General features: G+C 41.9%; 1 protein-coding gene across 2 annotated transcripts in view; it reads right to left on the bottom strand.

Annotated features, from left to right (window-relative positions):
• The window catches only part of SLC15A3 (solute carrier family 15 member 3), a 296,719-nt gene that overhangs the window by 10,078 nt on the left and 270,513 nt on the right, over positions 1-16,128 (bottom strand). For both annotated transcript variants that reach the window (XM_044083996.1, XM_044083995.1), the window contains one exon: positions 6,539-6,697. In XM_044083996.1, coding sequence (XP_043939931.1) covers positions 6,539-6,697 — 159 coding nt within the window. The remainder of the gene's footprint in view (positions 1-6,538; positions 6,698-16,128) is intronic.

The raw sequence follows: 16,128 nt of genomic DNA, 5'->3' as shown, positions 1-16,128 counted from the left end.
CAATAGAAAAACTGACCAGCTACTGGTAGCATATGCAACAGGAATGGAAGGAAAAGCAATTTCAAAACAGACAATCTCCAAGTGGATAGGAAATTGCATTAGATTTTGTTATTCCTACCATGGGAAGAAAACTCCAGAAAACATCAGGCCTCACTCTACATGGGCTACAGCCACTACCACAGCTTTTTTACGAGGAGTGGCTACCAAAGACATTTTAGAGGCTGCTACTTGGAGCTCCGTGCATACATTTGCCAAGCATTATAATTTACCCTTATACTCCAGATCCCGAGCAGGTTTTGCCACTGCTGTTTTGCAAGGGATCTTAACTACACCATAATCTTATTTCTCCTCCTCCCCGAGTTTGGCTATGGTATTCTACCCATTTGTAAGGACTGCAGATGCATCCTTGAAGGACATAGTACAGTTTTGTACCTACCATAAATGTAGATGTCCGATAGGCATGCATCTGCAGTCAGGATTACCCACCCTCCTTCCCTCTGTGGTACTCCTAGGGTATTTGCCCATCTTGTAGCTAGCTGGGGTATCTATTATGGAGTATTTGTTTGTATATATGTACATACATGCTTACTTTTTGTTTGCTCTCTACTGTTTGGAACCATTTGCATTTATCCAAATTTAGCCTTCCTAGAGGGCACCTGGCATCTGGGGCAAGAAACACTGAGGAAAATGGCGTTGGCTGATGCCTTTATACCCGAAGAACTGCAGCTATGACGTCGGGTGAAGTGCGACATCAGCCGAGGCCAGACCCAGACTTTGGAATCCGGCCGACCGAAGGGCTGCCTGACGACAGGACAACCCATTTGTAAGGACTGCAGATGCATGCCTATCGGACATCTACATTTATGGTAGGTACAAAACTGTACTTTTCTTCTTACCACCTAATAAGTTACTTGACCTCTAAAGCAGAAATCAGTTACCTGAGAACTTGATATGAAGGAGCAGATCTTAAAGTGGTGCATCATTAGGTCACCCTTTCAACTCCAGACCCCTACCAGTTCAATCAACGGTGTGTCACCTGTTTCTGGCTGCCTGGCCTGTATGTTTTGATCAGTTTACTAGGGAATAAAGTATTTAAAAGTTACAGTACACGTCTTTGCCATTTATGTTCTTGACAACTGGTGATATTGCTGGTCCTAATCTGCCTATTAGAAAATTTTAACAGGCATGTATTTGGACTCTGCTTCAGGTCTGTTACTGAGACTTGTTTACAAAAATCATTATAGCATTACTATAGTAAGTTGCCTCAATATTGCATTTTCCCTAAACTCAGTTGTAGAAATTTCCACTGCTGGTTAGTTTGCACACCATAACTGATCAGGTGAGATCTGACTCAAGGCAGTATAGAGATCAAATGGTCCACTGCACCTACCTATAGTGATTAAGGACTCTGTCCACCATTTTGGCAGCATTTGTTCTGATCTTGTAGTGTACTTTGTGCTGGTACCTGTAGGATGTTATTGTCTTCTCATTTTGGAACCGTTAAACTCTTTATGTACTGTGCTGTGGAATAGTGGCCAAAGCTGGAAGTAGTGGGACATCAACTTATCCATTCTGTTCACTCTGGGAAGTCTATCCATGGAGTTTAAACTGTGTATCCTAAGACAGTAAATCTACTGGTTTTGCTGAAGCAGTGCTTTTCTCTTCCTCAGAAATAAGACTCCATGTACAAAACTGCTGCATTATACCAAGAATATCAAAATAATATATTGAAAATGTTTTGTTTCCGCCATCTTGTCACTTATGTCCCTTCACCCAACAACGTTCCTCTCTTTGTAACTCTGCTTAGTGTGATTACCCAGTAATCACATATTTCAAGAAATGTGTATGTAAATAATAAAAATACTTTATTTTTTGATGTTCTTCGTCTTCCATTGCTGCAGTCCTTACTATTGGGTATAGTCCGCATCCAGTGTGAATAACTGTATTTCTTGTGGGAAACAAATACCTCATAGGGATTACCATACATTGTGTATACCTTGTTCTTTAGATGGCTCAGTGGAGCCAGAGGTTTGAGTCTCAGGCAGAAACTTTACTGTTACAGGATGTACCTCTCAGGAGGCAGGCCAGGCTGAGGGGCTTCTCAGGTAACTATTCTTCCCTCTCTTCCCAAAGTAGTTAGAGCCTCTCCTTCTGTTGCCAAAACTTTCTGTACCTAAGAAACATATGCTTAAAATGGCAGAAGATTTGATTACTATGATTAGAGGTTCTATGGGCCCTCCTGATAAGAGGCCTAGAGTGGAACCAGAGTTTGACAGTTTTGAACAGGGTTCAGGGGCTTCTGAATCTTCTGGAAGATTTGCAGGAGTATCCTCATTATTCTGATTCTGATGTGGATGATGCCATTCTCCTCCTGAGGATTTTTCATTTTCAGAGACTCTGCATTCCATGAGGGAGCACTTTAAATGGGAAGGCCAGGATTACTCTGATTCCAGGAAGAGGCTTAGGGAATTCTTGTTTTTCCCCAGCATAGGCCCTTAGCTATACCGCCTGTGTTGAATGTGGTGGAAGATGTTTTTGCAGAGGCTTCCCTGAACCCTGATTCTTTGCCTCCTGCTCCTGTTAAACCTGATAGGTACTATAGGGTGAAGCTCATAAGTATTTGTTTAAGAGTCCTAGGGCGGACCCAGAAACTGTTTCTCAGGGGCCTAAAGGTGTTAAGGCCTCTGTGGTTAAGAATCCTGTTCCCACTGACAAAGAGGCAAGGGCGTTAGATAGGTGGGGTAAGAAAGTGTATACTTCTTCCACTCTAGCCATGAGAGCGTTAAATTGTCAGTTTCACATGCTGAAATATCAAAATTATCTCCTTTCACAATTGAAATCTAAGGTGGATGCTTAAGGTATTGATTGTAAAGACTTGCTGGATTTAGTTTATGTGTCTGAACAAGTGGGCAAGCATTCTTTGCAATGTGGTTTTGATGCTGTGCAGGCCTCCTCGAGGGTGGCTGCCACTAGTTCTGTTCTTCGCAGGCATGCCTGGTTGAGGGATCAAAATTTAGCTGAGCATGTTAAGACAAGGATTTTGGATGCTCCTTTACAGTCTGATGTGTTGTTTGGTTCACCTGTGGAAGCAGTTTTGAAGAAAATGGAGGACAAAGCTAAGTCTATGCAAACTGTTAAAGATTTTTGCAGGTACAGCCACAAGTTTAGTAGAAATTGGCCTGCTAAGGGGTGGACATATCCTGCTTATGATTCCCAGTCTAGGGGTAGGTCTAGACGTAGTAGGGGCAGGGCTCAAGGTTCTTTTAGGCCTAGAACAGGGAGTTCACCTGCTCAGACTTCTGGTGAGGGCAGGGGTCAGTCCTTAAACAGACCCAATGACTTGCCTTTTCAACTGCCAGTAGATTCTCGTCTGGCAGCTCCTTTGGAAGGACAACTGTCTCTTTTCAAAGGAAATTGGGATTTAATTACTCAAGACAGATGGGTGTTGGACATCATTCTACCAGTCCCTGTGTCAAAACGGGGCCTAGGATTTTATTCCATGTTCCTAGTACCAGAGAAGGGGAACACGTGGAGACTGCTTTTGGATTTATCTCTCCTCAACACTTATCTGGACATTCCCAAGTTCGAGATGTTGACGTTACAACAGCTTTTACTCCTGCTGGGCAAAGATCACTGGATGGTAACTTTAGATCTCAAGGAAGCTTACCTTCATGTGCATATCAGGCTAAGTTACAGGAAGTATCTGCGGTTTCAATCTGGAGATTCTCATTATCAGTTCTCTGCATTGCCCTTTGGCTTATCTAGAGTATTCACAAAGGTTCTGGCTCCAGTGATAGCTTACTTCAGGTTACAAGGACTTCAAATCTATCCTTATTTAGACGACTGCCTGATTCTGGCTCAAGAAAAGGAAGACCTTCTACAGCATCTGGAATATCTTATAGCAGTGCTAAGATGCCTAGGGTATTCTGTGAACGAAATAAAGTCCAGTCTAGTACCCTCTCAAGACATGTGCTTTCTGGGTGTGAGACTGAATACAGCAGCCCAGATGGCCTTTTAACCCCGGACAAACAAAAGAGTCTGTCACTTTACTTCCATCAACTATCTCATCAGTCCGTGCTGACTGCAGAGACAGTCCTTCAAGCATTAGGGTTCATGGCATCTTGTCTTCTGGTGCTTCCCAATGCCAAACTGCATATGAGGAAGTTACAATGGTATCTCAAAAATGTATGGACACAGCACTGCCAGGATTTAGACACTGTCATTCAAATAATACCTTGCCTTCAAAGAGTATTTTTGTGGTGGGCTCAGGAATGTCACCTAAACAAGGGACTCTCTGTGACCCGCCATAGGCGAGTCAGATTTTACCGACAGATGCCTCAGACATTGCTTGGGAGCTCATCTAACTGTAAAGTGGATACAAGACAAGTGGCCTGCCAGACTACAGCATCTACATATCAACATAAAGGAGATGTTAGCAGTCCAGTTCGCATTTCTGGCTTTCAAGGAGTTACTTCTTCCAGGGCAGGTGTTGATTCTAACAGACAACACAACTGTCATGTGGTACTTCAACAAACAAGGCGGAACACATTCTTATCCTCTATGCAGGCATGCAATGATTTTATTGGAGGCACCTAACTCTTCAGGCAAGGTTTCTGCCAGGAGCACAGAACTCCTTAGATGTGTTAAGCAGACAAATCATGGATCCCCACAAGTGGAAACTGGATCTTCATGTATTTCAGAAATTGACAGTGTCATGGGGAACTCCAGACATAGATCTGTTCGCTTCTCCACTAAACCACCAGCTGCCACAGTTTTGCACAATGGGGTTTCATCACACAGCTTGGAAAGTGGATGCTCTGTCTTTCAGTTGAACAAACCTTCATCTGTATGCCTTTCCACCTCTGCCTCTTCTTCCAAAGGTACTGTTAAAGGTCAGACAGGACAGGCCAAGGATGATTTTGATAGCTCCAGATTGGCCTCGGCAACACTGGTACCCTCTACTACGGAGTCTGGTAAAGAAGCCTCCATGGCCTTAACCTTTGATTCCACATCTGTTATCCCAGCAGGACGGTCATCTGCTCAATGTCAAGCTTCACTCTCTTCCTCTGACAGCCTGGCATATTCTGTGTTGAAACACAGCAGGTCTCAACTTCCTCAACAAGTTTTAAATGTGATTATGGAAGCTAGAAGACCTGCAAAATGGAAGAGATTTTTATTTTGGAGTAAAAAGAATTTGGAGATTTCTGAGCCTAATTTGAGTATGGCTCTTCAATATCTTACTGAGTTACTGGACAAGGGTCTGTCCTTCTCTTCCATCAAGATTCATGCTGCAGCAATCTCAGCTCACTATGATTGTGACCCACCATTGTTTTCGCATCCCTTGTTCAAGCAGTTTCTAAGAATATAGAGCTCCTACTCCTGCTTGGGATCTCAATTTTGTGTTGGAAAAACTCTACTGCTGAATTGAAATATTTGTCATGGAAGACTGCTTTTTGTTGGCTATTACTTCTGCAAGAAGGGTGTCTGAGTTGCAGGCCCTTATGGCAGTCGAGCCCTTTTGATTTTCCATAAGGATAGGGTATCATTACGTACTAATCCTTCCTTTATGCCTAAGGTGGTTTCTAGTGTGGCTTTAAACCAAACTATTCATTTGCCTACCTTTATGCAGATCCCCAAAATAAAGGGGAAAAGATTTTGCATACTTTAGATGTACACACTTAAGCAGGACTAAGGATTTTAGGCAGTCTCAGCAGTTGTTTGTTTCTTTTGCTTTGAGTTCGCAGGGCAAGCCTGTGTCAAAACAAACTATTTCTAGGTGGATTGGCTTTTGCATTGCATTTTGTTATTCCCATCATGGCAAGGAGGTTCCAGCTGGGATTAGGCCTCATTCCACTAGGGCTACTGCCACTTCAACAGCATTTCATATTTTGGAAGCAGCTACTTGGAGTTCAGTGCATACTTTCTCTAAGCATTATCACCTTCCTATTTACTCTAAGTCTAGGGCTGGTTTTGCCACAGCTGTTTTGCAAGGCATGTTGTCAGCTCCTGCTTCTTTATGATTTGCCAGCCTCCCTTACCTCTGCTTTGGGATTCGGACTGCAGCAATGGAAGGCGAAGAACATAGTACAGTTTTGTACCTACCATAAATGTAGATGTTCGAGGATTCCATTGCCTCCCTCCTTCCCCTCTGTGTTTAGGGGTGGTTGTGTAGGTGATTTACCTGCTTATATTTTTGTATATATTGTTCATGTTTTGGTGCAGGTATTTTGGGCCTTGTCTTTTAGGGTCTTCTGACATCTGGGGCAAGAAAACTGGATGCGGACTATACCCAATAGTAAGGACTGCAGCAATGGAATCCTCGAACATCTACATTTATGGTAGGTACAAAACTGTACTTTTCTATTTCCTCTTTTCCTTAATCTCTCTCCACTCACTGCATCATTCATACGTTTCACTTACTACTCTGCTGCAGTCTTGGATGGCATGGCACCTGATTTATCAAATGGATTAACTCTTAAAAAATAGCAAAGGTAGAATGTATGGTGATTTAATATACCTTGTATTCATTAATACCTACCGTAATCTTCAGGACAGTTCATCCAGCCAGTGGGGGGTAAGGCCAGGAGTGAGAGGAGGCCAGAGCCCAGCAGTGAACCAATGCCAGAGATGAAAAAAAAGAAGCCCATGATGATGCTCTGCATGGATGGTGGGGCCTCGGAGTATGCAAATTCCAAACCTGTTTGAAATAGATAGAAAAAAAAGATAAGTGAAACGTAGATTGGAATGCAGGAGGCAAAGGATAGGAAAAAAAAGAGGATGGAAAGAATGGAAACAGTGTGAGCACAATAATATGACAAGAGTTTTGTAGTAAATTAATACCTTAAGTTCTATCTTTTTTGGTTAGAAAACCAGTTCAGTATGCATTGGGGGGGGGGTGTGAGAAGCCAAGAAACCAGTAGAACAAAATGTAATCTACAACCCCAATAAAAACACTGGCAAACTCCTATACATACAGTGTCCCTGGCCTGGAACAAACTCCCCTCCAATGTAAGAAACATCACACACTTAAACCACTTCAAAAAGAGCTAAAACACTACTTACTAAACTCTTGGTCCTGCCCCTGCTTAACTGCCACCCTCCACCCTCTTTAACTTTTACTCACAACTTTCTGTCTCTTTTATACCTTTTACTCTCATGACTCTATTTCCAGTACATGGAAGTCTCATCTACTACCTCAATCTAATTGTTCTTGTGCAGCTATAATCCATTGAAATATGTATATATATTAATAGATACTGAACTGTAAGAACAACTATATCTAAGTATTCTCTCATACGGAGTTTTGTTACTATGATTGTATTAACATCTGCCTACCTTGTATCAGATTCTCTGTTTGTGTAGCTGCTTTTCTCTGCTCTATGCACCATCAGTTTTTCATTTTTCTTTATTGAATTGTTAATCTGAAATGTAAATCCATTATTGTTTGTATTTAGTCTCAAATGTATCTTCTTTATTGTTTGTATTTACACTGGAGCTTTTCTCCTTGAGTCTCCACAGAAAATGGGCCCCTGGCTGAATTGGACCAACTCAGTTAACAAATGTCAAAGTAAATAATTTATTTTTCCATTTTGAGTTGACAGAACTAGCCTTGCATCCATTCTACCTCAGAATTTAGCCTTCCCTGAGTCTGTAAATGATCAACCTGTTGTCTATTTTTGGTGTACCATCTTTTGATGGTACTCATGCTTGTTATCAGCCATGGAGGATTAATGCTGGTTAGAGATCTGTGAGTTCCAAAGTGCCACTGACTAACAGGAATGCACACTAAATAAACAGATGACCCATCTGTCATACTTTCTTCAAACACCTCTTGTTCTATAGAAACCTCTGACTGAACACATTTCTCACTAAAATGCATGCATTTCTTGTGCCCTGTAGAGTCCCAAGATGTTATCCTGAGTGAAAAGAGATCAGTTTACAATAGCAGTACATGCACACGCCTCCATCCCACAGGAAGCAGCATTGAATGGCAAGACATGACCTGTACTCAAGGCTAGATTAGCATCTCCTCAGCCTGGCCAGGATTCTTCTAGCATAAATTAAGATGGTTATGGTTGGATCCTTGGTCAAATTACTTTTTATTACAGTGTCCGCTATGAAGTGGCAGGAATTACTAAATGCATTCATTCCCAGAAGTGTGAATGCCATATGGGATCCTGGTCTTGTCCTGATAAGATCACGTTTGATGCAGTGGATCTTCACAAAGGGCTGTAGCAGCAAATGATGATGCACTGTGCCTGCACTTGAGGTAAGATGTGTGAGTAAAAGTAATAAAAGATACTAGATCATATAGGTTGAAATGAGCAGTAGGAATCAAAGACCGAAAAACAATTGTGAGCTCTCTTATTAACTCATTAATGAGGGTTTGTACCCCACTATACTCTGGGCATCAATAAGAAAAGAAAGAGGGAAAAGCATGCTGACATTGTTTGCCACATACCCATAGTTCAACCCTGCCATCACTTACAGTACTTTGTCTACCCAGAAATGCCTGCCTTAGATCGACTTCTGACATCATTTCCTTCCCTACTAGGAGGTTGTCTTTCTCATCACCTTCTAGGATTAGCTATTATTTAGCAGTGAGGCTCATCTCTCCTAAATGACTATCCATCACAGCAGCTGTTAAAGGGGAGTCATACACTAACACATTTTGTGTAGGCACAAAATTGTGTATTATAGGGGAGGGGTATGCTCCAGCATCAAAAAGTTGCACAAAATTTAAGTAAAGTTATTGATTTTGGTCAACAGTCTGGAAAGTGAACTGAAGACTGACTCATCAGTATAAGAAATGGAATCATATGTAATGCTGGTGTCTGCTATGCTGAGAATCGCAATATCACAAATGCAAAATATCATCATTATAAAATATTGTCAAGAGCAACATTCCTCATGAAACTTCATTTCTGTAGGGGGATCTGTTCCCCTACAGAACCCAGTGTGGTGGTTGTGTCCTCCCATGCCAAATCTCAAATTCTAGTACCTCCCAGGTTGCACAAACTCAGACAAAAGAGAGAAGCTCAACAAAATAAAATAAATTTTCCTTTCAGAAACAACACTGAATCCAATTGCTGACAGCTCCACAGTGGATACAATGCGGTAGTAACAATGCAGGTCTTCACTTAAAAGTACATAATTTATGATGACAAAATGTAGTACTCCAAAAATATGTCCTAAGGTAACAGTTGCTTTTCCCATTTATTAACAGCTGTCTATACAATTTCATTTTTTATATTAGTGTGTTCCACATCTGTTTCCCTTTGTGCTACTTCTTTGGAGGCATTAGGAATGTGTCCTGTTTCAGGTTAGTACCAAAACTGTGAGCATCTACAGTCATGCTATACTTGTCAGAGAAATGGACCTATGGCTATGAAAACAGAATATTAAATTTAATGCTGCAGTGCTTCATGGCAAAAAGTTGCCTCTACTCTGGTTATCTTCCAAAATATATTAATATCCAGAGACTAAGCAGCAGCAGTTCGCAATGTTACATAACTTCAGAGGGATTTAAGTGAAATCAGTTGGAGCAGAAAATGCTCATATGGATTGCCAGGGTTAAGAGTGCAATGGTAACGTAGTGCTGATGTTTGAATAACAGCTCCTGTTGCAATAGTTATACATTGAGGCAGTTGATTTCTTGTTACCAGCTTTCTCCATTTCAGGGCTTCCAGAGAGATGGATTCTATCCTGATACTCACTGGGTGTTTGGTAGGGAAACTAACCCTGCATGGGGCACCATCCTATCACAGGCTGTGCATACACACACAAATGCACTCTGTCACTCACACATATCTGCAATTTGGTAGCTCAATGGCAGTTTGACTACCTCACATTTAGAAATGTAGACAGAAGCCAGACATCCAACAAAATACATGTGGATATAGGGAGTATGTGCAGACTCTGCAGAGAAGGCACCCCGACATTACATAAAAATTCTATTATACTATGGAAAGATAAGATGCACACTCTATAATGATGGTGTACATGACTGCCAAACTAGATCTGGCAAAATGTGGACGTGGCTCAATGCTGAAAATGAACTTGAGTCTGATTACGGCTATTGCTATGGAATCTGGCCCACAAAATGGAAATTTAGGTTACAGCATCATATAATATATATATTTATCTATTACTAGGCACAGGGACAGCATTTCAATAGATGGGGCAGTTTTGGTTTACATGGAGGAAGATTTCAGAGGAAAGAATGTTGAGTTTACACTTTAAAACAAATTTATAAAAAATAGTAACGAGGCATGTGCAGCAATAATATTAATTTCTGCTTAATTGCAATCTACTGGTCATCTAAGGTTAGTAAATTAATTCTGGACAAAGTCCTGGATGAACATTTTTTTCTTATTCCTTTTGGCAGTCTGATAGTCGTTCTCTAGAGACTGAATGGTAGGAGAAATGATAGTTGAAAGAACGGTGATACTTTGGTACATATTATTTATTTTTTAATTTATTTATTGCATTTGTTAACTGGGTATTGTCCGACTGGGCCAGGAGCCTGTTTTCATGGGAGGTCTGGGAAGAAAAGCTCCAACACAGTAACAATACTAAACATAATAATTATATACAAAACAAATACAAAAATACAGAAAATACAAATTAAAATAAAAGCGTGACCATGTATACAGTGAAGTATTAACGGAGAACCAACACAGCTGCAATTGCATGTACATTTATGAGCAATGGTGTATATGAACCCAAGTCCAACAATGCAGCAGAATGAAATACTAATATATATGCAATTCAGCATAGAGATGAAGGGGGAAAGTGGGGAGGCTAAAAGCAGCAGGATAAGGAGTTAATTTGGGAGGAGTGATGTTGTAAGGGAGCTAGGAAGAATTAGCCTGGAGTATGGCAGGAGCAAAGCCAATGACTAGCTAGGTAGTGTTTTAGGAATTGTTTGAACTCATCTTCTTTCGGCTGTTCCCATTTCACAGCGGATCATCTGTTTCCATTTCTTCCTGTCCTCTGCATCATGCTCTTTCACACCAATCGCCTGCATGTCCTCTCTCACCACATCCATAAACCTTATCTTAGGCCTTCCTCTTTTCTTCTTACCTGGCAGCTCCATCCTTAGCATCCTTTTCCCAATATACCCAGCATCTCTCCTCAGCACATGTCCAAACCAACATAATCTCGCCTCTCTTGCTTTGTCTCCAAACTCCAACCTGAGCTGACTCTCTAATATATTGATTCCTAATCCTGTCCATCCTAGTCACACCCAGTGCAAATCTTAACATCTTTAACTCTGCCACATCCAGCTCTGACTCCTGCCTTTTCGACAATGCTACCATCTCCAACCCATATAACATAGCTGGTCTCACTACCCTCTTGTAGACCTTCCCTTTCACTCTTATTGGTACCAGTTTGTCACAAATCACTCCTGGCACTCTTCTCCACCCATTCCACCCTGCCTGTACTCTCTTCTTCACCTCTCTTCACACTCACCATTACTCTGAACTGTTGATCCCAAGTACTTAAACTCATCCACCTTTACCAACTCTACTCCCAGCATCCTCACAATTCCTCTACCCTCCCTCTCATTTACACACATATATTCCGTTTTAGCCCTGCTGACCTTCATTCCTCTCCTCTCTAAAGCATATATCCACCTCTCCAGGGTCTCCTCAACCTGGTCCCTACTCTCACTACATATCACAATGTCATCTGCAAACATCATAGTCCATGGGGCCTATTGTCTAATCTCATCTGTCAACCTGTCCATCACCACTGCGAATAAGAAAGGGCTCAGAGCTGATCCTTGATGTAAACCCACTTCAACCTTAAACATAGCTGTCACTCCCACTGCAGTCCTCACCAATGTCACACTACCCTTGTACATATCCTGTACCACTCTTACATACTTCTCTGCCACTCCCGACTTCCTCATACAATACCACAACTCCTCTCTAGGCACGCTGTCATATGCTTTCTCTAAGTCCACAAAGACACAATGCAACTCCTTCTGACCTTCTCTGTTTTTCTCCAACAACACTCTCAGAGCAAATATTGCATCTGTAGTGCTCTTTCCTGGCATGAAACTATACTGCTGATCACTAATTATCACCTCCCTTCTTAACCTAGTTTCCACTACTCTTTCCCAAAACTTCAAGCTGTGACTGATCAATTTTATCCCTCTGTAGTTACTGCAGCTCTGCACATCACCCTTATTCTTAAAGATAGGTACCAAAACACTTTTTCTCCACTCCTCAGGCATCCTCTGACTTTTCAAAATTTCATTAAACAATCTGGTTAAAAATTCCACTGCCATTTCTCCTAAGCACCTCCATGCTTCCACTGGTATGTCATCTGGGACAACAGCCTTTCCATTCTTCATCCTCTTCATAGCTGTCCTTACTTCCTCCTTGCTAATCTGCTTCACTTCCTGATTCACTATCCCCACATCATCCATCCTTCTCTCTCTCTCATTCTCTTCATTCATCAGCCCTTCAAAGTACTCTTTCCATCTACTCAACACACTCTCCTCACTTGTGAGTACGTTTCCCTCACTGTCCTTTATCACCCTTACCTGCTGCACATCTTTCCCAGCTCTGTCCCTCTGTCTAGCCAATTGGTACAGGTCCTTTTCTCCCTCTTTAGTGTCCAGTCTCTCATACAATTCTCTATATGCCTTATCCTTAGCCTTTGCCACCTCTCTCTTTGCCATGCGCCTCATCTCCTTATACTCATGTCTACTTTCTTCATCTCTGACAATCCCACTTCTTTGCCAGCCTCTTCCTCTGTATACTCTCCTGTACTTCCTCATTCCACCACCATGTCTCCTTGTCCTCCTTCCACTGTCCAGATGTCACACCAAGCACCTTCCTAGCAGTCTCCCTTACTAGCTCTGCTGTAGTTACCCAGCTATTCGGTAACTCTTCATTGCCTCCCAGTGCCTGTCTTAACTCTTCCCTGAACTCCACCTCACAATCACCCTTTTGTAACTTCCACCATTTAATCCTTGGCACTGCTTTCACACTCCTCCTCCTCTTCTTGATCACCAACATCATCCTGCAGACCACCATTCTATGCTGCTTAACTACACTTTCCCCAGTCATCACTTTACAGTCTCCAATGTCCTTCAGACTGGCCCTCCTACATAGGATATAATCCACCTGTGTGCATCTTCCTCCACTCTTGTACATCACCCTATACTCCTCCCTCTTCTTAAAATATGTATTCACCACAGCCATGTCCATCCTTTTTGCAAAATACACAATCATCTGACCTTCTGCATTCCTCTCCTTAACACCATACCTACCCATCACTTCCTCATCCCTTCTGTTCACTTCACCAACATGCCCATTGAAGTCCGCTCCAATCACTAGTCTCTCACCCTTGGGAACACTCACCACCACTTCATCCAACTCACTCCAAAAGTTTTCTTTCTCATCCATCGCACACCCAACTTGTGGAGCATATGCACTAACAACATTCATCATTACACCATCAATTTCAAGCTTCATAAACATCACTCTATCAGACACTCTCTTCACCTCCAAAACACTCTTGGCATACTGTTCTGTTAGGATAACCCCTGCCCCATTTCTTCTGCCATCCACCCCATGATAGAACAATTTGAACCCACCTCCTATACACTTGGCCTTACTTCCCTTCTGTCTGGTCTCTTGCATGCACAATATATCAACCTTCCTTCTCTCCATCATATCAGCTAGCTCTCTACATATACCAGTCATACTGCCAACATTGAAAGTTCCTACCCTCAGTACTACACTCCTAACCTTCCTCCTCTCTTCCTGCCTTCGGGCATGCCTTCCCCCTCTTCTTCTTCTTCTTCGGCCAACAGTAGCCCAATAGTGAAGAATTTTTTATATGTGCTGAGGAAGAGTGTCAAATGGTATTATTTGATAATTGGTTTCTATTAATGGGGTATTTAAGGATTGGGATTTAGAACTGTGGGATACATCTGATGAAGTCTTGGTTTGGGTGAAAACACAGTATTTGGTGGGCGTTTGTGTGTTTTATTGTGATTTATGCTTTTCACTTAATGTTTCTGAATAATAAACCTGATTTTATCTGGACTGAGTGTTGGATTTCCTTCAGAGTGCCATTCCTTCATTTTTGGATTTGAGGAAGTGTGTTCCAAAATTTGGCAATTTTGTACGAAAAGTGGGAGTTGCCATGATAGTTGTGGGAGTAGGTAACTTTAGCATTAGTTTGTCAGAAGATCTGAGGAACCTGAGATTAATATTAGGTTGGACTAGGTTAGAAAGAGCAGGTGGACTATTTTGTGGGCCATGGTAAGTTGATTGAGGGATAAAAGGTTAGGGAGTTCAAGCCAGTTGAGCTGGGAGAGAGCAGTGCAGTGGTTAGTCCTGTGTGGATGATTATAGACAAATCTGGCAATTTTGATCTTGTTCTGTAACAGGATTCCAGGTTATTGAGGTCAATCTTATGCAGGTTTGTGAATATATCAGAACCATAGAGGAGAGCAGAAAGCAGGTGTGACCGAGCAGTAGCCAGCCTTGCGCTTTGAGTTAGGAACAGTTTTGCCCTATAGAGGGTGCCAAGTTTGATATGAACTTTTTTGATTGTCAGAGAAATATGTTTATCAATTTTTTTCATCTATTGTGACACCTAGAAGCTTAGTCTGGTTATTGGGTTCTATATTGGTACTGTCTGATGCGAGGAATGAGAGAGGGGACTGGCATAGCCTGGATTTCTTGTTACTGAAGACTATTATCTTAATTTTGTTTGAGTTTAGTATGAGTTGATGTTCAGAGAGGTGTGTGTCTATGTCCTGAAAAGAAGATTGCATTTTTATCTGAAGTTCTTGGGGAGAGGGGGCTGAGCAGATAAGTGTAGTGTCATGAGCGTACTGGACAATGGAGGCTAGATTAGTTGCAGAGCTGAGGTTATTTGTAAATATGCTAAAGAGGAGAGGACCAAGTATGAAACCTTGGGGTATGCCAACAGAGATGGAGAATAGGGGGATAGATTGTTCTCCCATTTAGTAGCTTGCTGTTGATTGGAAAGATAGCTATGGAACCAGGACAAAGATGATGAATTGAGGCCATAGGATGAGAGCTGGTTGAGTAGTTGGTGGGAAATGGTATCAAATGCTTTGGATATATCGAGAAAGATAGAGAAGACAAGCTGGCCTTCATTTAAGAGATGATGAATGGTGTTGGTGAATGTTATTAGGGCAATGCTAGTACTATGTTTAGGTCTAAAGCTGTGTTGAGAACTGGATAATAGGTTTTGACTAAGGAAGTGGTTAAGGAGATGATTGGGGGTGCACTTTTCCAGGATTTTTGCAAGGGGGGAAAGGGTGGCTATGGGATGGTAGTTAGTGAGATGTTCTTCGTGTTTCACTTTTGCAGTCATCACATTTGGGTTATCTGCCTGCAGGTAGCCCTCAGTCATCCTGAATACCAGAGTCTTGGGATTTCTGTGTTAGATGCTGTCTGTTCTTCCATGACTAAAGGTCATCAGGGGGTATAAAACATGCAACTGACACCATTACATCAGTCTTTCTTGCCATGCGGTGCCTGAAGCAGAAGCAGTTCACAATTGCCGGTTGGCCACCTCCTGAAATTTTAATTTTTCGAGTTTCAGACCTGAAGTCTTCTAAAAGATAAGTACCCCATTGGGGATCCTTTTTTTCTTGCTCTAACCGATATCAGAAAAAATTAATAATTGTCTTGTCTGTGGAAAGCAAACACCTCACAGAGATTTTCATTCTTACTGCATCACCTGTTTAGGCCCAGACCATGACATACCTCGCTGTTGGTTTTGTGCCTTGTTCAATGCCCGAACTATTCATCGTTGGGCTATTTCTGTTGCTAAATTCTTTTGCTGTCGCTCTTCGTATTCTGAAATGGCTTTGATAAGCCATCTGACTACTGATCCTCCAAAAAACGTAAGGATAAAGACAGAGACAGTCTGCATAGGTCCAAAACTGCTGATGACACTACAGTTAAGCTAGTTGCCAGTCCGTTGGCACTCAATGAGGTGCTTTCGCAGCCCCTGATACCTGCTTCTGCAGATTTGCAGGCCTCTCCTGAGACCCATTCAGAGTCCGGTATGCCGCGAGATGCTTCTTCAACTATGGAACCTGCAGATGTCTCTACCTTGGAT

This window comes from Protopterus annectens, chromosome 9.part0, assembly GCF_019279795.1.
Source record: "Protopterus annectens isolate FY-2018-M chromosome 9.part0, PAN1.0, whole genome shotgun sequence".
Lineage (NCBI taxonomy): Eukaryota > Metazoa > Chordata > Ceratodontiformes > Protopteridae > Protopterus > Protopterus annectens.
Note: the sequence above shows the minus strand (reverse complement) of the source record. Positions and strands in the feature narration are given on the sequence as shown.